The 27,828-nt window shown below is 52.5% G+C and overlaps 1 protein-coding gene across 3 annotated transcripts in view; it reads left to right on the top strand.

The window, feature by feature from the left end:
- The window catches only part of RANBP10 (RAN binding protein 10), a 168,128-nt gene extending 149,124 nt beyond the window's left edge, over positions 1-19,004 (top strand). For 2 of the 3 annotated variants that reach the window (XM_048816477.2, XM_048816482.2), the window contains 8 exons: positions 4,542-4,654; positions 7,145-7,253; positions 8,845-8,993; positions 11,196-11,391; positions 13,177-13,301; positions 14,738-14,883; positions 15,314-15,425; positions 18,325-19,004. In XM_048816477.2, the coding sequence (XP_048672434.1) occupies positions 4,542-4,654; positions 7,145-7,253; positions 8,845-8,993; positions 11,196-11,391; positions 13,177-13,301; positions 14,738-14,883; positions 15,314-15,425; positions 18,325-18,455 (1,081 nt within the window). In that variant the 3' untranslated portion in view covers positions 18,456-19,004. The remainder of the gene's footprint in view (positions 1-4,541; positions 4,655-7,144; positions 7,254-8,844; positions 8,994-11,195; positions 11,392-13,176; positions 13,302-14,737; positions 14,884-15,313; positions 15,426-18,324) is intronic. The other variant, XM_048816478.2, reaches the window with a different exon arrangement.
- The last annotated feature ends 8,824 nt before the right edge of the window (positions 19,005-27,828 follow it).

Below are 27,828 nucleotides of genomic sequence, written 5' to 3'. Positions count from 1 at the left end.
GCCCTTTGGAGACACAACTCTTAAGGGAACTCATGGAGTCCACATCAGCTAGGCACTCGGGATTGTTTCTTTGGTGCTTTTCCTCAAGGCCTCTACAAGCCTCACTTTTAGTCTTGTGCCCATGAACAGGGCAAAACTCGGCTCCTCTTGAGGCAGCCAGCCCTCCCTCTCCTCCCCCGCAGTCAGTTGCAGGGTCATTAGCGAATGCATAATGCAAGTTTGCCCTCATTTGCTGCGTAATTGGGCTCCAAAGACTAAGCTGCCATTCTTCTTAAAAGTGTCTGGTCCTTCTGGCTCTGAAATGAGCCTTTCAAAGGTGGACAGTGTCTGCCTGAGTCTGCAGACATCCTGAAATGACAGCACTGAGGGGTGTGAACTGTCTCAACGGGCTGTTTGAAACGTAATGACCATTTACATGCCGATGTTTACTTCACTGCTGATGGTTTTGGTAAAACATCATGCTGATGTGCTTATCCAGATGTGTGGCTCTGAGCAGCAAGTTACAGACATGGTATGTTGGGACAGCTGTGAAGAGCTATTCATAGAGAATGGAAAATGAATTCCATTCCCTTTCCCACTCTGAGTGCGGGCAGGGGAGGGAAGGAGGAGATGCTTTCAATATGGAGGAGATGATGTCTCTACTGCTTCCTGGGGGCCAGGAGCCCAAACAGCCTCCCACATTTTCTCAGTGCCACAGGCTCCAATTTGCCCTTCACCTGGGAATCCACCTCCTGTTTTCCCCAGGACAGTGTGCTCGGGACAGTTACGTGGTGCCCGATGCAAAATCTGCAGCATACTGAAAATTGTAAAACGAGAAATGTATTGAATTTAGTAACAGAGATCACAGGAGCTCCTGTACTGGTTAGGAGTGGGCAGTGGGCGGGAGGGCTGGGCATGGTGACATGAGAGGTCCTGGGGGGCAGTGACACGTGAGGGAGGGGTAATTTGGGTGTCATGTGCCACACAAGACATGGAGCCTTGTCAGAAAGGAATGCTGGCCTAGCCCTCCTTGCAGGGGGCAGAGTGCTCTGTGACTGTTTTCTCCAGGTCTCTTCCAGTCCAGGAACAAAGGAGCTGGAGTCCTGAGCTCCGGACATGTAATAAACTCGTCACCTCATGGAAACACGAGTCCCTCCTCCGTGGAGAGGGCTAACCAGGGATCAGCTGAGGGCATTGGCGAGTCAGGCCACGTCTACGCTGGGAATGCTTTGGAATAGTGGTGTACCATGCTGGGACAGCGCTGCTCGACTGAACACAGCTACACTGGCCAAGTAAAACCTCCCCTTCTGAGTACAACAAGCCATACCAGTAAAAGCACAGCTCTGGCAGTATGGCTGTGTCTACCCTAGGGACTTCTGCTGGCACAGCTGTATTGGTCGGAGATCACACCTCATAGCACCCCTGACCGACAGCTACGCAACCAGACATCTGTAGTGCCGATAGGCATGCTTTGTAATTTCAGTAGCTGCTGTTTGGTCTGAGAGCAGCCCACCAAAACAAGCCAACAGGATGTGGTCTGTCCTCCAGGAACTGATCAGAAATGTGAGTGTCCTGCAGAACTGACCCCCGCGTATCAGGCCCACATGCCACAGAGTCCAAAAAACTCTCTGTGCCCTGAACTCCTGGGTATTACATTCTGAAAGGCACGTACAGAGACAGTGTGGTCCAGGGGAATTGACTGGATTGGGCACATGTCCGCAAGGTGAATGATCACCTGTGCTTGGAGAAGGAAGCTTGGTGTGGCAGCGTTCCTGAAAGGGACACCTCCCCCTCTCCCACCACATACACCAGTTTTCACTTGTAAGAGTGGTTGATAAAGGGATGCAGCCACTAGCAAGGGCTGCATATTGATAAATAATTCTTCCTTCACGTTATTCTGATCCCCTGGTGTCCATGCTGACTGATTTTAGCCACTGCCATGGAGAATCTAAAATAGCGTGAAATGTAGCTGAGCTGGTGTGGCTGGCAGAGAGAGATGTGTAGGATCTCAACACTGGTAATGCACCTGAAGTGTGCCTGATGGCATCTCGACAGAAACCAGAGGTACAAGACAGCAGAGGAAGGAAGCCAGCCTAGATGAGCCAGAAAAGCCCCCAGCACTGCAGGCTGTACCCAGGTGCGCTCCATGCTTGTGCTCTGAGCACTCACTTTAAGGCGCATAGCCCTACCTGTAGTGTTTCTGTAAGTTCTGTGTCTACAGTCCCACCAGCACGTTTGGCTTTGGGGATGTTTATCAGTCTGGCACCAAAGACAAGACCTGGTCTAGCCTGGGACTGTGAAGATCATTAGCCTTGCCTTGCCTTAACATGAAAGCAGCCTGCCAGAGCAGCCAGCAGCAGTTTATTTTGAGACCATGTAGCACGTTCCTCAGAGGAGCAACATCTCTCAAACATTTCAGGAGCTGTTCCTGGCTGGACATGTGGCACTCAGCTAGCCAATGCAAAGCATTGTATTGCGGTAAATATGCAAGGCATCTAACCCGTGAGTTGGTGCTGGTAGTAAACTAGTACAAAGGACAGGGTACTGCACTGGTCAGTTGACAGGGGTGGCTGCTGAGAGGCTGTGATGCCAAGGACAGAAATATAAGAATGCGGGGCAGCTCTGATTTCCTTTAGCTGTATAGTGCAGTTTAAATACCTATGGTAAGGAGTTAGATAGCTCTGGCAATTGGATTCAACTTAACAGAAAGCCAGCCCAGTTCTTAGCGTTTCAACCGTAGTCTAACTTGGCCATCTTAATGAGATGTTTGCTGTTATGTCCCAGGTTACTAGACATTCGAGCTTTTATTGATCCTGTCTGCACTGCACTGCAGTCATTACACTTCCCGAGCCTGGGGCTCTGTGTAAAGTATGGGATGGGTTCAACAGACAAAGTCATCTTGGTTGTTCCAAACTTCTGATCAGGAATCCGAAAGAGTTAAGCCCATGATGTTATGCTACCAGACCAGCCTCTTGGGCTATTCTGTGCCAGAATTGCAGCATGTAAACTCACTCTATTTCTGACTTTAATCATGAGACACTCAGTCACACACATGCTGCAAACTGTCTTCCAAAATTTTGGCATGAAATGATTCAAGCTTCTGCAGTGGCACCAGGACTGTCTTTACAAGTTTTTCAGACAGTTTGGTGGTAACTACTACCATTTGTTTCCAGTGTGGCTATGTCTCTATATTGCCTTGCTGTAGTGAAGAGGTTCCCAGATAGGGAACCCAAAGATTAGCTGTTGAAAGAGCTATTAAAAATAGACAAAAATTCTTTGGGTTGCAGCTCATTCACTTGGAGTTTGCCTTTGGGCGCAAAAGATGGCCAGAAAGCTGGAGAGAGGCTGGCTGTGAAGAGGGATGGCTGGTCAGCACCTTCTGCAGTGCATACCAGGCAGGCTGGTGTTACAGTACTGTGTGTGGTTGTGACAAGGAGGATCCTGGCGAGTACTCGCTTGCCCTCTAATAGCAGTGAATGGAGTCCAGTCTCAGAGCAAGTCACTGGGCAGTTTTTTAAAATAATAAAGCTGTTAATCCCATCTGAACTGCAAATGTGTTGCTGTCTCCCAAAAATATTTCCCTCCTATAGAGAGAGTCATCAGTTTGAAAATCCATTCTGGCCCTGTCTCATTGGTCAGTCTTAATCAGCAGCCAGCTTGGTGGAGAAGCTATTTCCACGCCAGTTTCCAGGCCACCATTTAAGGTGTCGATGAAGTCTACATAGCACTAACATTTAAATGACAGAGACAATGAGAAGGCGCAAGATGGATTCAACAAGGAAAGATCCCTGCTGTCACTGGGGAGATATATTTCTACTGCGTATATTGTCTGACATCACAGTGAAAATATTTGTTTTTACTTCCAACGTTTAAGGATGAAAACATAATTCAGAAATCAGTAATGCATGTGCTAAATAAGTGCTCAAATTTTGACTGTATGGTAAATCACTTGTTAGTGTCTGGAAGTAATATAAATATGAAGGCATCCATTCAATTATCCGTTGCGTTGTTGAAAAAAGCATTTAATGATCAGAACTCAGGACACCTGTAACTCAGCTTCTCGATGTCATGGTTTTTCTGTCTGTAAAATGCCGATCCTGGTCTGCTTCCAAGGAGATTGAGGCTAAATTAATTAGTTTGTAAACTGCTTTGAGATCTTTGTACAGAAAATGCTGAGTTAGTAAAGATCAAAACAAAGCAAAAGCTCTTATGGTCCTGAATGGCTTGTAGCATTGGTAATGGAATGTGGAATCTTTCCCTTTTGGGTCACATGTCCATGTCCAGCCCAGGTCGATTATAATAAGATAAATATATCTGATGTCTGTTTTTAGATGATTTTGGGGGCCTCAGGCCAATTCCCAGTGGACAGGGTTTATGTTGCAGTTAGCACTGATTGGACCCCAGGAACAAGACACTGGTTGTGTTCGAGCAGGGCTGAGTTGAGTAGCTTTCCCTGATGCTGAAACTGCATCAGCACCTGTGTTGATTTCCCTCCCCTCCTTCCTGTGGTTCCTCTGTTTTAGTGATGCATATCATGCTGTTTTTATTTTCTTATTTCCTAGTATGGTGTCTTCCTACCTGGTTCATCATGGGTACTGTGCAACAGCGACGGCCTTTGCCAGAGTGACAGAAACCACAATCCAGGAAGAACAGACCTCCATAAAGAACAGGCAAAGTAAGACTCCGTAGAGCACTCTTCTTCCTTAGGTTCCATCTCCAAGTCACAGCCCTTCCCTTCCCATCTCTCTCCTTCACCTCTTAGGCTCCTATCCTTGCAAACTCATGGCCTAGCAGCTTGGCACATCAGGATAAGAGTTGCTCCAGGGCAGGAGGTACTTGGAGATGGGGCCCAGTTCTGGAACAATGTAGCTGATTACATTTACTGTTAAAGAGCTGATCTCCCCTAACATTTGCACTGAGACCCCAGAGATATCTTTAATTTGGGGCTTTAGATTCCTGCTGGCAGCAGTCTCGTTAACTTGATTCTAAGGGCTGGGGCCGTAGAGGCCTTAATGCATCTGCCTGGTTTTACTGTGGCACCCATTACAAAGGAATCAAGCCAAACCCTGGTCAAATTCATTTCATGTTTTCTGCTTCTGAAGGGCTTTGCAGTGAGCAGAGCTGGGTAGAGAGCAATGCACCACACCTGTCTGCTTTGCCTGCTACATCAGCTTATAGAATCATAGAATATCAGGGTTGGAAGGGACCTCAGGAGGTCATCTAGTCCAACCCCCTGCTCAAAGCAGGGCCAATCCCCAATTTTTGCCCTAGATCCCTAAATGGCCCCCTCAAGGATTGAACTCACAACCCTGGGTTTAGCAGGCCACTGCTCAAACCACTGAGCTATCCTTCCCCCCCTTCACCTCTTAATGTCCAGGCCACCAGCTTCCACAGGCATGAAATGTGCTGCTTTGTTTTCTTTGAACCTTTCTAATGAACTTGCTCGTGGAAAAATACATCTTTGAAGAGAACCCTCCCTGGATCCAGGGAACTGGATTATTAAGGACTTGGAGAGCAGTTGGAATGCAGTCTTTAGAATCCCCCTGATTTTTTTTTTTTTTTTACAGAATCGCAGAGCATTGGGTCCAGTCTCGCATCTTTTTCCATCTTCTCCTGGCTGATTTCCATTTTCATCCCCTGATGCTCTGCTGTTCTGTCCTCTGCTGCATGTGCCTCCTTCCTCCTTGTGATCTGTCTCCCACGCGGCTATTATGTCATGTCACACCTATGTTACATTCCTCTGTAGTTGTCTGGAACACACATTTCTTATACACACTCAATGCGTGTTCAGGCTGGAAGAATCCTCTGCCCAGCAGCCTGGGATGACCTGCAGTTGCTGCCCAGCGCTGCACCTCCCTCCACAATGCCCATGCAAGGATTATGACTGTCCACTTCTCTGCTGACAGGCCACACCTAGAGCAGCAAAGCAGAAACAGTTTGAAATGGACAGCACTCTGCCCTGCTGCCACTTTGATGAGAGAGGGAAGAGGCTGCAAAGCAGGAGAGCTTTTTGTAGATTTCAAGCTGCTTTGATGTCATTGATTTTATTAGTACGTGGGTTATCTGCCCAACCTGATGGGGATATCTGATGTGGGGTAGGAGTGCCACAGTCATCTGTGGGAAAGGAGACTAAACAGGAAGTGTGTTAGAGAAGGAGATGTCTCTGTGTCCCGGTGAAACTGAGACCGATTAAAATGGGCTCTGTAAGATACAGGCAAATCAAGAGAGGAACAACACAGATAGGGAGACAGAAATAGAATCGAAGGAGGAGAAGCATCAAAGGCAGAGAGAAACCAGTGAAAGCCTGCAAACCAGAAAAGCAAGAGAGGGGGAAAGAAAGGCCGTGAAGAAACTGCTGGCTGGTGTGTGACCACAAGCGTGGTGACCTGGCGCTCAGAGAATCACAGAATATCAGGGTTGGAAGGGACCTCAGGAGGTCATCTAGTCCAACCCCCTGCTCAAAGCAGGACCAATCCGCAATTTCTGCCCCAGATCCCTATATGGCCCCCTCAAGAATTGAACTTACAACCCTGGGTTTAGCAGGCCAATACTCAAACCACCGAGCTATCCCTCCGCCCACTGAGCTATTCCTCCGCTCCTGCTTTGTATCCCTGAATCTTTTAAAACGTCCAGATTGTCAGGTTTGAACCAGTTCAGTCTTCATTGTTCCTGGAACCAGCTTCCTGAGATCTTGGTGTGCAGCTGATTTGGGATTGTGCCTCTGTAGAGAGAACCCAGAATGGTCCAGGCCCTTGTTTCCCCCAGCAGCCTGATGGGCCCTGACCAGGCTGCCATTCCCTGCTTAACTTCAGTAGCTTGCTAATGTTCTGAATAAAAGAAGCCTTTGGTTAAGGCTCAGCACCCCACCCCTTCACTTAGGAAGTTACAGGCGCACAATGCACATCCCTTGCATCTCCCACTGGTTCTCCAGCAACTCCTGATATTTCTGAGGTATCAACAAATCCCCTGCCTGTCCTCTCAGGCTTTCTTTCAGTGCACAAATGGCATAAGCTCAGCTCTACCTAGACTCTTGGCAGGTGACCATTGGAGATGTGTCTCTGGGGGCATGAGGGATCTGTGGGGGCTCCGTGTGTCATCTCAGTGAGCACAGTACCTGCTGTCACTGGGCTTTCCTTGGTGCCAATAGATCTCCTCTTGCTTGCAGGAATACAGAAGCTAGTCTTAGCAGGCAGAGTGGGAGAGGCTATAGAGGCCACGCAGCAGCTCTACCCTGGCCTCCTAGAACACAACCCTAACCTGCTCTTCATGTTAAAGTAAGTATGTTTAGCTTTGTGCTGGGAGATGCCACTGGAAAGTCTACAGAGCCGAACCAGGCAGTCCACAGGCCTCACTGTGTTAGGAACCAACATAGTTCTTAATTCAGGCAGATTGAGGCCGCTGTTAAGAGCGGTTACCCTGTGAGCAAGGTAGGAAGGAACGCTGGCTACCCTTGTTAGCACTGCTCAGGATCCGTAGCTGTTGCTGGTCAGGCTTTGCCATGTCCTATCAACTACAGAGGGGCGAACTAGGCACCTTGCTGGCTTGACCCATTCTGCCTGCCCCACAGAGATCCCCTCCACCTGAGCAAAATGCCAGGTCTGGGGAAAGCCCTGCGGCCATGTGGAAGTGGTGCAGATTCCTACCCCGGTGTATTACCACTGCCTTTGGTCTTCCCAGTCCGTCCTGTTGTTTACGCAACATGAACGTGGTAAAGTTCGGTTCATCCCCACTTACAGCCTGCTGAGAAGTGTGGGCGCGGCTGTGGGGATTCTTAGAAAGAAGCTGGTGTGGAAAAAGGTGGAGTTAAAGCAGAGACAAAGGGAAAGTAGGAATTGGTGTGTGTTGGTGTCCTGAGTTATTCAGGGCTGGTTCATGTGTCCTCTTACTCTCTGCTTACCCTAGGATATGGAGTATCTGTCAGCTCCCAGTAGAGCGGAGTGGAGAGCTAGGCCTTTGCCAGCCTTTCTCTGTAGATGAGTGTTTTTACCTTATATTGTCTTCTCTTTTGTAGTGGCCCCCAGCATAGGTTGGTTGGACGGTGTGGGAGGTGCGAAGTTTGGTGCACGCTCTATGGTAACCATTTGTTGCCATGGACAGCACAGTGGAAATCACCTTTTCACCTTGGGCTTAGAGAGAATACCTGTGATGCGAGGAACATTAGCCATGCAGTGCGATATACCCCCAGTTCCTTGGCTTGCACTCCCTGTGTGAATTCTGGTGGGTTCAGATCAGTGCAGACATTTAAACAGTTGGTTAACTAGCAGGAATAGTGTCTGAGCACTCAAAGTTACCTTGCCCCAGGAGTAGAATGTCATAATTGCTCCCGCTGTTTGGAATCAGTGCCTCATCCCCCTCCCCCTGCCCCCTCACCCCCAATCCTGTGGTATCTTGTGCTTTCGTAGCCAGTGCTGTTGATACTGTAATATGGTCTCTGTCCATGTCTCAGAGTGTGATCTGTTGCCTTGGCTGATCCAAGCTGAGATGCAGCATCTTGTCAGTTACATGTAGAACACACTTAATCGGCTAATACTGGGCTGGAAGCTACAGTGTAGGTATCTGCTCTTGAAATGGTCTTGTTTATGTATCATCTTTTGTCCATCCTTGTACAGGTCTCCAGGTTCATTAGCATCTGTTTCTAGGCAGCAGTATCAAAACTCCCTTCCTACTCCAGCATTCCCAACTTGAAGACACGGGGAGACTTGAGATGCCCTCTTCAGAGCTAGGACCCCTCCTAAGCTTTGGTTGATCCCAGTTTGCTGCTGCTCTGGGACGTATGATAGCAATCACTAGAAAAGCACAAGCACTGAATCTAATTCACATCACCCTCCCCTTCCTCCTCGGTGTCTCCGCCCTTGTCTGACACAGGTGCCGACAGTTTGTGGAGATGGTGAATGGGACAGACAGCGAAGTGCGGTGTTTCAGTACCCGCAGCCCCAAGTCACAGGACAGTTATCCAGCATCCCCCAGCCTAAGCCCCAGACACGGATCGAACAGCTCGCATGCTCACAGCGCTGGTAAGTGCTTTTCTGTCCATCTCCACGTGAAGCAGGTCAGGTCTTGGGGATGGGTCACTTTGTACACAACCTGCTGGGGTCTGTCCTTTGCTCTTTGAAAGACGTCTGTCCTCCTAACCCCAGCAGGAAAGATTTACTGTTACTGGAGGTGATCTTTCTGACAGAAATGGCATACTGTTGATTTTGAATCAATTATTTTAACAGAGACTAGGTTGTACAACTGCCTTTCGCAGAAGTTGCTATGTGGAAGCTGACAGAATATTCTTCAAAAGGACTGCCTCACAGAACAGTCCTCGGGCAGAGCTATATAAGCAAAGGACTGGCTCGCACAGCTTGTCTCTTCGACCGCAGGGCCCACAAGGGATAACCGCTCTCCTATGGACTTCCTAAAGTCTCCAGGAGAACCTCCCCCTCCTTCAAGGTGTCCAGTGCACTCACCACTGCTTTCTCCTCTCCAGTACCCCATCCCGTTTTCTATTTGGAAGCCAGGCTAAGCAAAGAAGTGAGATGAATACGCTTTGCTACAGGCTTTTCATGTGTAACAACAATGTGTTAAAATGTGTGTCTAGGAATTAAGGACTTACAGTTTACAAGCAAAACAAGTAAGAGCGAGGGGCATAAAGTGCTTGCCGAAGATCAAAGCAGAGGGTGGAGATGGACGGAGTGGGCCAGGGAGCCAGAGCTGCTTTGTTTGAAGCTTTACATTCCCAGTGGAGAAGTCCCTTACTGACACTCAAGCTGTCTCCACCTGACAGTCAGAGCTGCTCCATGTGAAAAGCTGAGGGTGCTAGAAGGAGAGAGCTGGAGCATACATAAAAATGGTCTCTGCTGGGCATGCAAAGGCTTAAATGAAGGGGAGACGATTAGCTGAGCAGCTCCATAGCCCCACTCCCTTCAGCCATGTTTCCAGCCTGGGGCCTCAGCCCCTGTTTGTCTTGAGACTGGATGTCTTTCTGAAAAATAGCTAACTCAACCACAGGATGTGGACTCAGTGCAGTAATCCCAGGTTGAAATTCTCTGGCCTGTGTTATCCAGGAGGTTGGGTGGCTGATCAGAACCGTCCCTTCTGGCCTTAGAATCTGAGTGTCTCTGTGGTAATGGATTTTTGCAACTAGGAAATTCCTACATAATAAACTCAATGAACATTGAGTTAAGACAGACTTCACCTCCGGCCTTGTCCCGGTCCACACACATGAACATGCTGCTGTCGCGGCGCTTGATCCTGTCAGTACACAGATTGGCTTTCAGAACAACGTTGGCCCCTTCAGTGCACACGTCAGTGAGCTGACACCAACTCAGCAACGCACGGCCATATCGTCAGCCTATGATGCATTTTGCTGTCACATTATGAATGCACACGTGAAGTGGCAGGCATGTATTGTCCTCACTTGTGAGTCTGTAGGATATGTTGCAGAGCCAGTCTGATGTTTTGACAGTCATGTCTGTGCATGTATATATAATACAATTGGTTAGTGGCAGATGAGGCTCTGCATATGTAATCAGTGCTGTCATCTGTGGTACCAGGCACATGGTGATAGTGTTGTGGGCCTACATCTCCTTTCGCTTGCTCCTGTAACTTCCAAGTGAGGAGAATCAGATTAGTCATTTTAAGATGTCAGTAAATTATAAACAAGTGTCACGTGGCAGGTTGGTGTTGAGTTGCCTATGTCCCATTATACCATGTTGCATCCTATGAAGTGGAGTTTGCAGTTTGGGGGAGGTTTTTAAAGCTTCTTCAGCTTTAATTCTCTTGCAGCAGGTGGATTTTGGCCTAGTTTTTTACCAGTGCACTGAACATCTAGATTTCTTCCCCAGGTGTGTTAGAGGGATGAGAATTCTGGTTTCAACGAAGACAAACTTCGTGGGCTGCTTGTCTCATGTGCGTCTCTTTGGGATCCTCAGTCCCTCAGGTGTCTGAGCTGGTTGGGGCGGATCTTATCCGCTGGATTGTTTCTCACAATCACTGAAGCACAGGTGTTGCGAGTGGGCGCTGCTGCTCATTTGGGGTTTGCTTGTGTTTTCCTAACACTGTGCTCAATGTAAAAAGCAGCTCTAGTATTTTGTGAATTGCAGCCTGACCCTATTTCCCTCCCCTGGGGCCTGCTCCTCAGTGAAAGGAGCACAAGCAATGTCTCCTGCTGCTGACTTCAGCCCAGAGCTGCCTAGCCCCTCCCCTCTGACACCTCTCTCCTTGGCTTTCAGGAGCAGACAGCCCAAGCTGTAGCAACGGAGTCACATCCACAAAAAGCAAACAAAGCCACAGTAAATACCCAGCACTGAGTTCATCGTCGTCCTCTTCCTCCTCTTCCTCTCCTTCATCGGTGAACTACTCTGAGTCCAATTCAACAGACTCCACCAAATCCCAGCAGCATAGCAGTACAAGTAACCAGGAGACCAGGTATTCCTTGCTGTGCCTTTCCCACGCCTGGGCAGGCAGGGGCTTAGCCTGCTTTCTGAGCACCTCATCAGCCATTCGGTCAGCGCTCTTTCCATCACTGGGGTAACCATGAGCAGCTATAGGCATCACTGCTGAGCAGCCAATGGCAGGTCGTCTTCCACACTCTCCCTCCCACCTTGGGGCTGAATTGATGCTGCCCGTTCCCGTAGGAGAAGCAGGATAGCCTTGAGTAAACAGTCCCCAAATGCCTTTGGGGCAGATGTCCTGCCAGGGTGATGCTGTGACTGTCCCAAAAGGTAGTCTAAAAAGCAGCAGCCCTGCCACGCATGCTCCTGCACTCTCAGCCGAAGGATTTGCTTATGGACAGCACAAGGGCCTCCTTCCTCCAGGAATCTGTGTGCTCCCGCGGGGAATAAAAGACTGAGCTGGGTGCAGGAAGCAGACCTGAGTCTTCTGCACGGCAGCCCAGACCCTTGTCACTTAGACGTGTCCCTTTTGCATGGGGTCACATTCTGTTCACTGGACCAGTTCATTAGATGCTGGTGCCATCGGGCCAAAGGGCCCTGTGAATTACAGGCATCTCCATTGAGTCACGGGGGGTTTCAAGCCTGGAAGGTCATTATTGCTGCATTTATTGGGGTTTGAAATAGACATAGACTATCAGGGTTGGAAGGGACCTCAGGAGGTCATCTAGTCCAACCCCCTGCTCAAAGCAGGACCAATCCCCAACTAAATCATCCCAGCCAGGCCTTTGTCAAGCCTGTCCTTAAAAACCTCTAAGGAAGGAGATTCCACCATCTCCTTAGGTAACCCATTCCAGTGCTTCACTACCCTCCTAGTGAAAAAGTTTTTCCTAATATCCAACCTAAACCTCCTCCACTGTAACTTGAGACCATTGCTCCTTGTTCTGTCAAATATGCTGACCAAGCGTGAGAGCTGAGTTTCCTCTCTGCTTAGCTGTTTTGGTGGCTGCTGCGGGGCTCCCTAGGACATGTTGGGGCAGAGATCTTTGTGATTAATGAGGGGTCCTCAGCAACTGCCAGCTGACATTCAGACTCACTAAGTGGATTGCTAAATACCATGGTCAGGGAAGCCTCTAGCTTCCACTCTGAACTCCACATGGTTGTACAGCTCATAACCGAGTGAGAGACATCACATACTGGAGTCCTACAAATCGTCTGCACAAACGCTGGGTAATGACAGCTCTATGCCAGCGGGGACGGCGTAGATCTGAAACACAGAGAATCTTTGAACTCTTGAGTTCAAGTCCTGGTGGATCATCTCATCCCTTCAGCCTTCTGAGTTAGAGCAGTGGAGGTCTCCTGCAATTTGCTGTGTAGAGGTCTTGAAACCGTGGCCCTGTCTGCTCTGCGTGGATATTAAAGAACCTGTGGGACACTTTTTCTAGGGCTGATGGTTTGCCTCAGTGCTCTTGGCTAAAATTTCCCCTGTATTGTGTAGAGTGTTGTGTGTTGCTTGGCTGCTGTTCTCCACCCCAGAAGTGGCTGCAATTTGAAATGTTAAATTAAGTACTTCACACCTTCCCTCCTCCGGGACCCCCTTGGGTTCGAACCGCACTTTATAGATAGAGGCCTTCGTTGTTCTGAACCTGGTTTTGCCCTGCTGGATAGATTGTTTTCTTGTCTCCTGTGGGCTACTGGGTGTCTAGCCCTGGCAGCCTACTGGTCGGCCATTGGGCACGCTTCCTTCTGTAGGACTTTCCCTTTGGGGAATGTTTCTGCCCTTTCTAAGCCCTCAGGCTTTTCTTTTCCTTTTGCACCCCAGTGACAGTGAGATGGAGATGGAGGCTGAGCATTACCCCAATGGAGTCCTTGAAAACTCCTCCACCAGGATAATGAATGGCACCTACAAACATGAAGAGATCCTCCAGACGGACGAGTCCAGCATGGGTAGGGCCCTGGAAGGAAGGAGTGCTCTCCTCTCCCTCACAAAAAGTTAGCGGGGGAGTGGCACTGCTGACACATGTATTAGCTCTGTCTGGGACTGGATCAGGGTTGGGCATTGCCCTGTGGGTCTGTTCCTCAGCCCAGGGTGCAGGCATGAGATTCTCGGGATCTCTGATCTGGGGCGGGGGGGAGAAACCATCTGGGAATTGAACTAATCTAGACTTTTTTGGGGGCCAGGTGCTTAATACTGTTTTAGACAGGGCTGGGCAGCTGAGTTTGCTCACTGACTTGATACATGGGGTGGGGCTCCCTTTACAGGGGAGTCAAACAAAAGGCCTAATTTTTCAGGGCATCCTGTGTGCAAACTGCCAGTAAAGATGACGTGTGTTAGACCTTCACCCTGGGGGATCCTACTGCCCTGGAACTCCTGAGGTGCGGGATGCAGAGGGCTAATCAGCTGGCTGGTGATGGGGCAGTGGAGGCCAGAGCCTGGTCAGCAGTCACATCCAGCTCAGAACAGTACAGAGAGTTGCCATCCTCTGTTGGTGGTTCTGTGGCCTCTCTGGGTGGTCTACACAGCAGCTAGACACCCGCAGCTGGCCCGGACCAGCCAACTTGGGCTGTTCCACTGTTGTGTAGCCATCCAGGCTCTAGGACCCTGCGAGGTGGGAGGGTCCCAGAGCTCGGGCTCCAGCCTGAGCCCAGAAGTCTACACAGCAATGAAACAGCCCCACTGCCCGAGTCACCTGGCAAAGTCTAGTCACCACCGGTGTCTAGTCGCTGTGGTGACATGCCCTGTGAGATGAGATGAGGCTGTGAAGGTCTCACCTTGTTTCCTGGTTGTCAAGTGCTCACCATACAAAAACCACCTAGACTGGCGTGGATTGCCCTCCTCCTTGGCAGCCTCAGCAGAGGGGGCCCAGGATGGAAAGTGACAGCCAGCCCTCCTCTTGGGAGTCGGGCATCCCTGCAGGTCCAGACTCAGAGGGGCAGCAACTTGTGGGGAGGCTCTGTTTGCGGGGAGAGGGGGTTGTCAGTGCAGCCCCTCCTCCAGGGCTACATTTCCACACTCACCACAAAGGTGATAACACAGCGCAGTCGCAGTGTGGACCCCTGTGTGGCTTGGTCATGAGACTTGATGAGCTGTTAATGCTGCCTTCCTGTTCATCCAGGGCAGATCCTGGACAGTATCATGCCTGTGTGCACCCCACACAGACACCCACTGCCTGCTGGCAGACAGCTGGACACCAGGCTCAGGGCGCAAAGAACAGCAGTGGGCGACTGCTCTGCAAGGCTGCCCTTAAAGCAGCCCCACCAGGGGAACATTAGAGTGAGGGTGGGCCTCGGGGAAGGACTTTGTGGACCTGAAGCAGGGCTGAGCACCAGGAGTTGCCTGCCTGCAGGGCAGTCATTTCTCTTCCCCTCTGGCCTTTTTTCAGAAGACGGCTGCCCCCAGAGACAGCTCTGCGGGGGGAACCATGCTGCCACAGAGCGAATGATCCAGTTTGGGCGGGAGCTGCAGACTCTGAGCGAGCAGCTGTGCAGAGAGTACGGGAAGAACACGACGCACAAGAAGATGCTGCAGGTGAGGGTGTGCCTCTGGCCGGGCTCACAGCAGCACCTGCCACATGGACCAGAGCTGGGGTTTTTCCTGCCGGGTACTGGGAGGCCGGGGGCTGTGCAGGTGGAGAGGGGTGGGAACAGCGCTAGAACCAGCAGTGGCCCTCAATAACACAGGGCGCCTGTGGCCAGCTCCCACAAGCCAATGTTCATTCTGCACTGCGGGGAGGTGCATGTCTGCCTCCGCTGCTGGCACCTCAGCCAGGAGTGAGAGGTGCATGTCTCACTCAGCAGCCCCTTGCCCAGCTGCCCTCATTTGCTGCCGGAGCTGAGGCATTCTTGTTGGCAGATGCCTGCTACCTGGCTGAGGGAACATGCCCTGGTTGACTGTTAGTCCCTCCCCTTTTTCTGCATTGCTGCTCGCCTTACTGCCCGTGTCTCTCTTCCGTCCCCAGGACGCTTTCAGCCTGCTGGCATACTCTGACCCCTGGAACTGCCCTGTTGGGCAGCAGCTGGATCCAATCCAGAGGGAACCTGTGTGTGCTGCTCTCAATAGTGCTATATTGGGTAAGGCAGGGGCCACGACACCTCTGCCGCAATCAGTCGCCCCGGGGCAGGTGCTTGGGATGTGAGGGGGCCCTCCGAATGTGTGCCTGGAGCTCCCCTTGTTCCTGTCGATTGCTCCGAGGGGTTGTGGCCTGGGACAGTGACAGCTGGGGTGACTGGGGAAGGGGAGAAGGGAAGCCAGATACCCACAGCTTTAACCCCATTCCCTGGCCAGCACACAGCTGCTGCTGCTCCTGCTCTGTTCCCCTCCTGGCTCGCACCCAGTCGCCTGTCCCAACACTCCTCTGAGGGTTCTCGTCAGGAATTTCCACCTTCGCTGCGAGGAGCTAAGCCGCCTCCAGTGCATTCCCCCTCTCACCCTGCCCCATCAGCGGACATCAGCTCTCTCCTCTGAGGTCCTTTCAGTGCAGGGATTGACCGCCACACCCCTCGGGTCTGTAGCTGACCCCACTGTCAGGGGAAGTGTGTTTCACCATCCCATCAGTAGAATTCATTTCAGTGGTGCTTGTCCTCACCTGAGGGCCTGTGGCTGGAGAGTGAAGAGGGCAGACTTGTGATTGCTTTGGAGGTTTTCATTGAACAGCCGGAGTTTCAAGCATTTAAATGAGCTTTCTTCCCCGAGAGAGGGTTCCTGAGCCTTCTTGAAAGCCATTCCCTCTCCCTTCGCCTGCCTGTAGCCAAGATTATAAACGGGCTGTGCAGCCCAGCCAGGGCTGCCCTTTCCAATCTGAGGTAGCTGGATGTGAAGTGACCTTGCTGCATGCACAGAGATCTGTCATGGGGTCTCCTCCAGCTGATTAGTTCTCGTTGTGTTCCCAAGCTGCTGGCCACCTGTGCAGCTGGGCAATTGAGGGGTTGGGTCTGGTCTTGGCCCCAGAGTTCTGGGGCCCCTCTGCATCCACAGTTGGGTGCCAGCACCTGCTGTCTGATTGGCCTCTGAAGGCCCCTTCCCCAGCCCAGCACTCCCTGCATAAGGCCTTCACACCTTGCGCATGCCCCATAGACACAGCTGCTCCAGGCTTTCCTCAGGAAGGTGGCCTTGTACTCCAGAGCCCTGATCTGCCTGAGGATCAATAGCAGGCTCTTGCTTCGCTTCTGAAGAGTCCCAAGCAAGGGAAGTCAGCCCAGAAAAAGTAGGTTTGGGCCTCTCAGCCTCTGGCCCAGGGTGGAGCCTGTCCAGACAGCAACTGGCCAATTCCCAGGGCTCGTTGGCGCAGAAACTTTCTATGGTAATGAAGCTTGTTTGCAGGCAGGATAGGGCCTGTACAGCAACAGGACCCCTTGCAGCCTGGCTTCCTCTGACGTCTTGGCAAAGGGTCAAGGGAGGGATGGTTACTCTGGCTGACAGCCACGTCATCACCCTGGGCTCTCCGAGAAGGCTGATCACTACACAGGGTCCCGTGGTGACTCATCCACCCTGCTCCCTCGTTCCCCACTGGTCTCGGCCCGTGGCTTGGCCGGGGGCTTGAAAAGCCACTTTTTGATTCTTTTAGTCACAATTTTGAAAACTAGAAAACGGGCCCGTTCTGCCAGGGCCTCAGGGAGGCCGGGTGCCTGGCCCAGCTCCCTGTACACCCAGCAGGGCGGAAGGGACTGAGCAGTGCTGCCTGCAGGGGCTGTTGTGACGTCAGCACTGAGGGCAGGGGCCTCGCCCGCTCCCAGTGCTCCACTTGCTGGTACCATCAGGGAGGAGGCGGTGGCAGAGCTGGCTCCCTCAAGGCCTTTGTGGCAGAGAAAGGAGGGTGGGAATTAGACTCTGAGGACGGGGAGCAGGGGTTGGAGCTTGATCCCCAAACTCTCTCCCTCCTCCCCATTCCCTGGTGGGGCTCAGTTTCAGCTCAGGTCAGTCTTTCCCCTGCTGGCCAAGCTCCGTGCACGATCCAGCTCCTCTGTCTCACAGAGCCATTTTTCTGGTCCTAGGAAGGCCCCATACGTTGATAGTCTGGTCTGTGTAATCCACCGCTGCGGCCGTGGTCTCTAGTGCAGCATGACGAGCAGTAACCTGAGAGCAGCGAGCTAGAGGGGAGTTAGGGCTCCAGCCCTGTACCTCTCTGCACCCTCTGTCAGACACACATGGAGGAGGTGGAATTTGGGGAAGGAAAGTCTCTGGGGATCAGGCTGCTGACAGCCACATGGGGCTGCCTCAGTATCAGCAGCAGGGCAAGGTGCTTGCCCTGTTTGCTCGCCCACTGGAGGAGATGAGCAGTTGCTGAAGGATGTGGCCTGAGGGACTTGTCCCCAGACATGCTGTGTGCATCCTGTGATCCTTCTGACACCTTTACTAGGCTGGTAGCACCAAGCGTCCTCCTTTGCTGGTACGCCTGGCTGAGGTCTCAGCAGAGGCACAGAGCTGGCTGGAGTATTTCCCCTCCAGAGAGATGAGCAACATAAAACTGGAGAGGACACTTGAGAAAATGAAGGACTCCAGATCCATGGCTAGGCCCGAGGGGGCTTGTACTGCAGGCTAGACGCCCATGAGTGGGAGCAGACAGCGGCCACCTTGGAGAAGGTCACTAACTAGCATCCCACCTTGCTTCTGCCTCTGTGTTCTGCTCTCCTGGGTCTCAGGGGTTCAGTGGCTGGAATGGGCTGCGCAGCCCCATAGTCTCCCTTGGACTCAGACTGGCAGCTCCAGTGGTTGCTTGTTGGCCCACGCAGCACTGCTTCCCAAAGGTCCTGCTGCCTTACGCTGCTGGGGGGCGCGTCCGGCGAATGTGGGAGTGAATCTGTGCAGGGACAGCACTCTGGCAGGGACAGCGTGAGCAGCTCGGCAGTTCTTTGTAGCAGCTGGCCAGCCTGTGCTCTGCTCGCTGTCGAGGGAGCACTTAGGTAGGCCGCTCTGGCAAGGTGCCGTGCTCAGCCTTCCATTCTGAGGCGCTTTCTTCTCTCTTCCCCACAGAATCTCAGAACCTGCCAAAGCAGCCCCCGCTGATGCTTGCCCTGGGCCAGGCCTCCGAGTGTTTGCGGCTCATGGCTCGTGTGGGCTTGGGTTCCTGCTCCTTTGCCAGAGTTGACGACTGTTTGCACTAGCCACCAGAGGAGATGGAGTGACGTCCTCCAGTGCTGCCCTTCACCCTCCATTGCCACCACCGCCTCTTCCCTCGCCTGACCTCCCTGCTGCCCGGCCCCCCCCCGCCCCGGGAAGAGACAGAGCGCTGACTGAGTCAGTCCCTCCGCACCAGGCGTCCTCGTCACGTGCCGTTGGCGGAGCCGGGCAGCGGCTGGCAGACCTCTCCCATCTCCCCACCGTCACCGCGGCTGCAGCAGCACTCAGTATTTCGCTGGTTAATCTAATGTAGAGCCTTCCGATTTAGGTCTTTCTCTTTATTTTTTTCTGACTGAGCCACCAGTATTTATATCTGGAGAGTTTGTGCTGAGCTGGTTTCTGCTAATTTAGTGATAAAGCTCATCCACCTGGGTGACAGCTTCTTATTTTCTTAAGTAAAAAAGATCTATACCCGTCCCCACACATGAACATCCAGTATTTATCTCCAGTGCTAGTGACCTGAGCTCTTCCCCAGAGGGCAGCTCAAGGTGTTTATTTGGATCCCATTCATTAAAAAGGTCTCTTCCACCTCAGCCAAGGCATTCATGTATTTATTCCCCACAGCCCAAGCTCTGTTATTTCTCCCCCCCCCCCCCCCCCCCCCCCAACAGTCACTTTAGGCTTCATCCTGGGAACTGAAGGATCTCTGGGCTTCACCAGTTCTGCCCCTTCAAGAGCCCGGGGCTGGTCCTTTGCTGACCCTGTGAAGGGCCAGGCTAGTGCAGTGGGAGACATTGCCTTGTTCCTCATGTCAGTGGGATAGGCTGCGAATGCACCTCCAGCCCTGGAACAGCCAGCCTTCGGGCATGGAGAGCACCTCGCTGTGGTTAGAGGCTGGAAAAGCAGAGGGAGTTGGAAATCACCAGGTTTGGATGAGCCCCTGGCACTAACCTCTAAGGAGCAGCTGCTAGGGCTGCCTGAGCGAAGGGTTTGCTGTGTGTTCCATTACGGAGCCCCGTTCTCTGCGGGTTAGGCCACGTTGGTATAGCTGGGATCTGGGCTGCATCCCCCAGCTAGAGCTCTGCTAGGAATCTTTACTGATCACCCATCCCAGACGTCCAGATGGCTGCTTGGATATGCCAGGTGTCCATTGGGAGAATTGACCTGGAAGTATGGAGTGTGCTTGTATCACCCCCAAAGCTTGTAAATGTCAGGTTTTTACAGGCTGTGTGTGTGGACCAACAGCATTATAGACTGCAAGATTTTAAATACATGACAGCCAGGCCATTACATTTAAAGGCAGCAGCTCTGTTCTCATAAGGATTGTAGAGTAAATACTGAGTTTGGAGCCACACAGTGACCCCAGCAAGGAGCTGTGACGGCTTAACACCAGCGGAGGATGAACTGGTTCAGCAGTGCTGTCAAAGGCGACCTCACAAGCGCGGCTAGACATGTTGAATTGCAAGCGTGCGCGTGCGGCTAACGATACCCAACGGCTTCACGCACTGCGTGTTTGTGTCTGGGTGCCGTTGCTGACGGAGAGTTGGGTATGGTGTGACCGAATGTGGCGAGCGGTCTGCCTGCCCTCCCACAGATCTTTGCAAAGGGGAAATGGGGTTTGCCGCACTTGTCTCTGCTGCTTTTTCTGTGTTTAATTTGAAATTTTTTCATACGGGGAAAATGAAAAATAAAATTTGTTCAAATTCACTAATGCCAAGTGGAGGGCATTCAGGCTCAGAATCCTCGCCAGCCCCTCCGTGGGCTCCATGCTGGGAGTGAGCTTACACAACGTGCTGGGGAAGGAATGCGCTGTGTGCTTAGCTCCCGGCTGTATGTTCAGCACCACGAGTGGAGGCTGCAGGTGGAGCAGGAGACCCTGGGGCACCTCTCTGCTGAAAGCCCAGACCCTGCGTCATTACTGCTTCTGCTGATGGGGTAGCAAATGCTTGAGGGCCCGGCGGAGGAGGGGTTGGATGCTGCCTACGGTGGTGGTGAGGGATCCTTTGCAGACAGAACTGGAAGGGGGAGAGTGGGGGAAAGCAAGGGGGTGATGGTTCCATTGTGAAATCATAACCAATGTGTAAATGGCTAGTGCCACCTGTTGATAAAAATGTGGAATTGAAAATGCGTCTTGTGTAGGTGCACAGACTGACCTAGGGAGGAATCTTCCCGCAGCCTCATCACCAACCGCTGGGCCTGGCTTGTACAGTCCAGTAAAAACAGCCGCCAGGGGTTGCTGCATTGGCATCTGCTAAAGCCAGCCTGGCGTTAGAACTTGTAGCCATAGTATCTCTTACAGCAGACCTACTTTCCAGCGCCCAGTCTAATTCCTCTCTTGGCCTGGGGTTTGCCAGTTTGGGTGAGGTAAGTTGGGTCTACACTTACTTACCTAACCATGTACCCCAAGGATGGGGACAGCCCCAGTGGCTGGTCAGCTTTACCTGTTTCCATCCTGGCTTGCATCTGGCCTCTCTTCCCACCTTTGTAACAACGTCACCACTTCCTTTGCAAAGATTCCCTGGAGGTTGTGCTTTTTGCTACTCAGTACTGTAGAGGTTCCACTTCCTTTAAGCAGTGCCTTTTTTTTGTCATTGTGCAGCTGTCCCCTTGGGTCCCTGTGTTGGCCTTGCACCATGGATCATTTTCTTCCTTGGCAGAATTGTTCGAAAGCTTCTTACTCCACAGTTGCATTTACTCTTCCAGAGCAGTTGTTTTATCTTCAGTTTCTCATTCATTACAGGTAAAGCATCTAAATGCTCTTGGGCTAAGACTTCTGGTAGCTTTTCTGGGGTATCTGGAGATGCAATGGACTGGCCTCTCCATGTCTTCAGCCAGTTCTCCTACGTGTTATTCACGTTGGATAAGCCATCCTTGTGTTGCATTCCAGTCAGTTCCATGTCCAACTCCACGACTGGTTATTGCAATTGTGAATACTCAGCCGTTTCTCCTGTCCGCCTGCGGCATAGTAAGGGCAGATCATTGAGCCTGGTATCAGGAAACAGTGCTTCTCTTCCTCTCTTCTGTTGCTCTGCTTATCTCCAATTCAAGATCCTCCAGGCTGATTTTTCCTTCATCCCTGACCCGTCTCTGAATTGGCCATGTAACCGACTGACTCTGCAGCTCTTGCTCTCAAGTTCTAGTACTTGGAAGCTTGGTTCTGGCTCCTTGGGTTAAAGGAATATTATGACTCTTCTGTCACAAAAGCAGTTTTCTTAATGACTCTAGGTTGCCATTCAATCTCCAGTTGCTTCCGTACATTTCCTAGCTCTTTCTCCAGTTTGTGGTGAGTTCTTGGTGTATATTCGTATGCACTTGGTAGCAGTTTTGTACATTTCTTGACTCGCTGGGGAAGGCTGTATTATTTACAATGTTTGTTTTTTGCATTTATTCTTGGTGAGGTCTTTCACTTCGGCCCTGTCTTGCCTTCCTTTCCATCAGCATTTCTAAAACCCCGAAGACATTCACTGTCAGGTGTCGGGGCTGTTCCTGTGACCTCTTTGGAAATGCTCCCTAATAGCACCAGGTGTTAGGGAAAGAGTTGAACACTCTTCAGAAATACTCTTCAGGAGCCGTCTTCAGTCTCCAAGACTTGTAACTTGACAAAAACAACCGGTGACCAATAAGAAGGTAGGATTTGTCACTCCGTATGAGTCCGGGATCCTGCTGCTGGTGGTGGCCAACAGTGGGTGTTTCAGAGAGGCCAAAAAATACCCCGTAATGCAACTGGTTGATTGTGAATTTTCCCCTGACTCCTGCACCATCTGTGTTACATTCCGTGTATTTCGTGGTGCGTGACCCATTCCCTGTCGGTGCATGGAGGGGCAGATACCCAATACAATCGAATGGTGAGATGCGTGTCACTGGAGAAAATGGAGCCTGAACTGCAGCCGACGTTCCCCTTTGCCTACCGCCCTCGGTGCCACGTTACCACTGGCTGCTCCGCAAGAGTGTTAAGCTTCTTGCCAACACTTCCTCTGGGGCCTCTCCCAGCCTCCGTTCTTCTCCAGTGACTTACTGCAGAGTTAACAAAGTTACCCCAAGTATAAGCTAAATAGAAAGTACAAGCCTAAAATCCCATGTTTCCGAATGTGGTCCAGCAATAACCGTTCAAGAACCATTCTCCGTTGTATCCCTAGTTGGTCTTATGCAGACTAGCAGGGAAGCTGCTTCATTCTCTGCTTTCCCCAGGAGGTGGTGGCAGCAGTTTCACGTTCGCCCCATGTGTCAGACCAGCTGCCGTTTGGAGTCCGCTGATGATGCCCATCACGTGTTGTGGTTCCATATCCTCCCCTGTCATGGTGCTGATCGGTGGCTCCTGGCTGAGTGACCGCACCATACTCTCGTCTGTCGTTTCCTGTGTGTGGAGACAATATTTGTGTGTCCATTATTTCCTCACTGGGCCTTAGTGGGGTGGAACAGATCGGGTGACTGACACAGTATGAATAGTAATTACAGTAAAATTTGTTTTATCCGGCTCTTGACCAGCCAGAAAGCTCTATAAACCAGCATTTCTGATCTTCACTGAAAGTCCGGTTTATAGTCCCGTTGGTGCGGGGCTGGCAGGGGGTTGGGGCACGGGATGGGGTGCGGAGTGCAGGCTCTGGGAGGGAGGTTGGGCATGGGATGGGGCTCGGGGGCTCGGACCTCTCCCAGCTGCTCCTAGGCAGGGGTGCGGCGGGCAGCTCTCCATGCTGACTCCGCCTGCAGGCACCGCCCTTGCATCTCCCAATGGCCACAGTTCCCAGCCAATGGCAGCTGTGAACCTAGCACTCTGGGCAGGGCAGGGGCAGCGTGCAGAGCCGCCTACCGCACCTCCACCTAGGAGCAGCTGGGACAGGCCGCCACTTGCAGGGAGCTGCCCAAGGTGACCGGCCCCTGGATCCGGCACCCCGAGCTCCCTCCCGAGCCGAAACTCCCTCCCAGAGCCCACGCCCCGCACCACTTCTTGCACCCAAACTCCCTTCCTCTTGATTAACCAGCATTTTTCACTTACCGGCATCCCCCCTACTCCCAACATGCCGGATAAAACAGCTTTTACTGTAGTGTGAATTTTAACAGCACGGGCATCCTTCATTTGGTTAGGGGTCCATTGTGCACATAACCGAATTTCCCCACTCTCGCCCCTGGTCACTTGCCTCCTAGATGCAAATCTCCATACAGAGCACTTTAAAATGTACCTTGGTGGGCAGGTAACTGCAGGGGCTCCGGAGCCGTTCCCATGTAACCGCGGATCAGTCTGTAACACGGCAGCCTAGCAACCTTCAGTGTGCATGAAAAACATCACAGCTGAGTTGGGCCTGCTACTGCATCTGTGTGGAGTAAATGGTGTTTGAAATGTCCAAAATCGTACCGTCCTCATCACAGGCAAATGGGCTATGAAATCTGTCCTTTGAGCAGCTGGGATGGAAAAATGGCTCAAACTAGCTTCTTTTTCCCTACGAAAAAAAGAATAAAAAATATTACTCTGTGCAGAGAACAGCACGCGGCCGGCCTGGAGAGCCAGAACAGAGAGCTCAGGGAACGCCGTCTGATCTCTGGGCACACTGCAGGAATGACTGACTGTCTTCCATGGTCAAGCTCAGAGAGAGCCTCTAAGTCGTTGAATAACAGGCCATGCTGAGACCTCTTCGCTCTAGTGGTGCAGCCAGGCCCCACCATGATACACGCTCCCAATCGCACCTTTCCAAAGGGTCTGCAGCTAATTGTGTAAAATCCCCTTGCACTCCTCCATAGCAGCACCAGAGGGTTGCAGTCCTTCAAGCACTTACCCAGATGGCAGCCCAGAAGGGATGTTTATCCCTGGAGCAAGCATACTGGAGTGACTCTGGTTTGCACGGACCGCTGGGGTAAGCTGAAGATGCTGCTGAAGTGCACAGCTCGCTCGTTTCATGCTCCCTAGTAGAGGGACCCGTTGCATACAGCCCGGTGCAACGAGCTTTCACTGAAGGGGGTTTGCACGTGGGCGTGTGGCAGCTTCCTCCGAGGGGCTGGCTTGAGAACCCGGAGCCGTGGGGAAGGTGCCCTTTCGGTGGCTCTGCGCAGGGAGCGTAGTGGGGCATAGTCGCCTCACCTGCTCTCCTCGGGGGACGGGTTCACCCTGACTTCCTTTGCTGGGGAGAGAGGCGCCGTCAGAATCCCCCGCTGGGCACTACGGTGCTGCGCTTGGAGCTCTGGGCTCAGGAGAGCCCCAGGCTGGAATTGCGGCCGCTGCCGGTCAGGATAAAAGGTCATTGGCAGTGGGGGGCAGGACTGAGGGGTGTTGCCAGAGTTTGGGTGTGGGGTGGGGAGCTGGATTGAGGGGCATCAGCAGAGAGTGGCAGAGGTGGCATGCCAGCTTCCCCGATCTACATTGTTTGGCTAGTGGCACCATGGCATCAGGAGAGGTAGGGAGGAGCCGGGAGAGGATGGCTTGGGGACCAGTCAGAATTTACACTGTAATCCCAGAGCGCTCTCCTGGCTACGTCTGAGCGCTGGCCCCACTCGTGGCTTTTCTCCCCTTGTTGGCTCGGTGGCGTACACGGAATAACCCGGTGGGGTCAGGGTCTCAGGTGGGCTGTGAGCCGATCAGCGTGCAGGGAACTGAGAGCTTCCTCCTTCGCAAGGATCCTGCCCACCGCTGGTGTGAGTGTCTCTGCAGTATAGGTAACTCCTCAAACCTGCTTCCCTGCGTTTCTGTGCCCATGGCATTGTGCTGTTGGTCAAGGGATGTCACCAGCAAGTGACTGACAGGCCATAAGACAGTCGCGCTAGGCTGGTAACAGGGAACAACACCCAGGAGCCTTTCTAAACTCGCTCCTCTCTGGGCTCCAGACCTGTTGTTTTCAGGTCCGAAATGTTGAGTATGCTTCCGGCGTGAGTGTGCCTCAACCCCAGCCGAGTTCTGGTGAGTCCTGAGGGCGCCGTGAGACACTGGCGTGAGGGCAAGAAACATCTGCTCCACTGGTTCTCTAGCATGCACTCAGTGCTGCAGGGAAGGGCAGAAGCAGAGGCTGGCCGGTGTGGCTCTGACTCCAGGAGGCTGGGGGTATGTGGGAAAGGAGGGTCTGAGGGGATCAGCTGGCATGGGGGCTTCATCTGAAGGTCGCCTGGGACAAATTCTGATCTTCCGGATGGAGCCGTGGTTCCCCCTGGGAAGTGTGGATTGGCCATGCTTTGCCTGATGCGGCTTGATGAGTTTGAAGGCCTGCTCTGCAGTGACTCTGTTCACTCCTTTTCACAGGCTGGGCAGCTGTGGTTGCTATTTAGGCACTTGGCCCTGTCGAGGAGCCCGGTGGGCCATTTCCTCCAGGGTGTTGCTAGTAAAGCAGCTGTGTGGATCCAGCCCTGGGAGGAGCTGCAGCCATCCCCGTGCCCTCCTGCACTGTGGCCCCTGTTCCTGATTGCAGCAGTGGTGGGTACCTGGCATGTAGGGCAGGCTCCTGAGTGAGGGGCAGGGCTTTCCTCCATCAGCTGTGCCCTAGGGCGGCCGTGCCCCGGCTCATGCCTGTGGCTGGAGCAGTTGGGTGGAACGACACTCCTTGCAGAATGGCTTGTGCTGCTCCATGCTGGATGTGACCCTGGCTCTGTCGTGTTGCCCAAGTTTGGAGCCTGCTGGCTTGAGTGGCCGGGCTGTTCCTGGCATGTCCGTAGCTGTGTTTGGGGAGTTCATGTGCCTCAGGAGGCATCACAACTACCTCCTGAATCCTCTGCCCTTCTGCCTCCAGGCCCCACAGGCTTGCCTCGGTTCTCCCCTGGTGTAAGTCAGGGTTAACTCCACTGAACCGAATGTTTTACACCGGTGTAAATCTGAGACCAACATCCCCCCCGTGGGTCAGGCGGGGTATTTCCTGCAGAGTCTAGAGATGGAAAAGGCCCACTGGACCAGTCAGTCCATCTCCCAGGGCCGGGTCCTGCCATGCAGCTCTTAAGGGGCAGTCTGGAATGTGCATGGTTCAGCCCTGCGGTGATGGGACCAGCCACGCTGAAAATGGGCTGGCTGGATAAGTGCCATGGTCATTCACGTTGGATTCAAACTTGGCAACTGCCTATGTGTGGGTCGGGGCTTGGCTGGCCATGGCGTCCCTGCCGGAGAGAGGGACCCTGGTTTATCCAGCAGTTCCCCCCAGGCTTGTCAGGAAAATGGACAGACGCTCACCTTGGCTGCACTTCCCCATCCTATCCCGGGAGGAGAGGGGGGCAGCAGCCTGCAAGCTGGTTCTCAGCAAGTACTAGCTCACGCCCGTTCACGGCACCAGTTGCCGGGGGAGGATGTCGACTTATTTTGTGCCTTATCTCGCTGTTTCCAGACCTTTCAGTGACCACTTCCTGCCCCCACTAGCGCGAGGCAGTCCCCAGTGCATGTCTCTCCAGCAGCAGGGCGCTGCCCGGGGACACTCACTGCACACATGGCGTGTGGAGGAGACCGGGCCCTGTCCGTAAGCATGGCTGGAGGCCAGAGGCCCTGATGGCGCCCTAAGTTCTCTGCAGCTGACTGCACCCCCGCCTGCCCCCGCCCCTCGGTCACTGCTGCTGGTGGACATTAGCAGCGGCTCCATCGAGGAAGGCCTGGGCTTGGTCTATGCCCGGAGCTGCCCTGGTGAAAGTGTGATGTTAAACGGGTTTAGCTGAACTGCTCCAAGCCAGGTTTCAACCGAAGGGAGAGAGTCCACACAGAGCTACGCCAACCAGTGCCACGTTACAGCCTGGGTTGAACTGGTGGAGCTCGGGCGTGTCAGCCAGGCCTGGAGGGAAGGCCATGCTGCTGCATGCCAGCCTGTGCACAAATAGAATCATAGAATCATAGAATATCAGGGTTGGAAGGGACCCCAGAAGGTCATCTAGTCCAACCCCCTGCTCGAAGCAGGACCAATTCCCAGTTAAATCATCCCAGCCAGGGCTTTGTCAAGCCTGACCTTAAAAACCTCTAAGGAAGGAGATTCTACCACCTCCCTAGGTAACTCATTCCAGTGTTTCACCACCCTCTTAGTGAAAAAGTTTTTCCTAATATCCAATCTAAACCTACCCCACTGCAACTTGAGACCATTACTCCTCGTTCTGTCATCTGCTACCATTGAGAACAGTCTAGAGCCATCCTCTTTGGAACCCCCTTTCAGGTAGTTGAAAGCAGCTATCAAATCCCCCCTCATTCTTCTCTTCTGCAGACAAAACAATCCCAGTTCCCTCAGCCTCTCCTCATAAGTCATGTGTTCCAGACCCCTAATCATTTTTGTTGCCCTTCGCTGGACTCTCTCCAATTTTTCCACATCCTTCTTGTAGTGTGGGGCCCAAAACTGGACACAGTACTCCAGATGAGGCCTCACCAATGTCGAATAGAGGGGGACAATCACGTCCCTCGATCTGATCGCTATGCCCCTACTTATACATCCCAAAATGCCATTGGCCTTCTTGGCAACAAGGGCACACTGCTCACTCATATCC

Source organism: Caretta caretta, chromosome 12, assembly GCF_965140235.1.
Source record: "Caretta caretta isolate rCarCar2 chromosome 12, rCarCar1.hap1, whole genome shotgun sequence".
Classification (NCBI taxonomy): domain Eukaryota; kingdom Metazoa; phylum Chordata; order Testudines; family Cheloniidae; genus Caretta; species Caretta caretta.
Note: the sequence above shows the minus strand (reverse complement) of the source record. Positions and strands in the feature narration are given on the sequence as shown.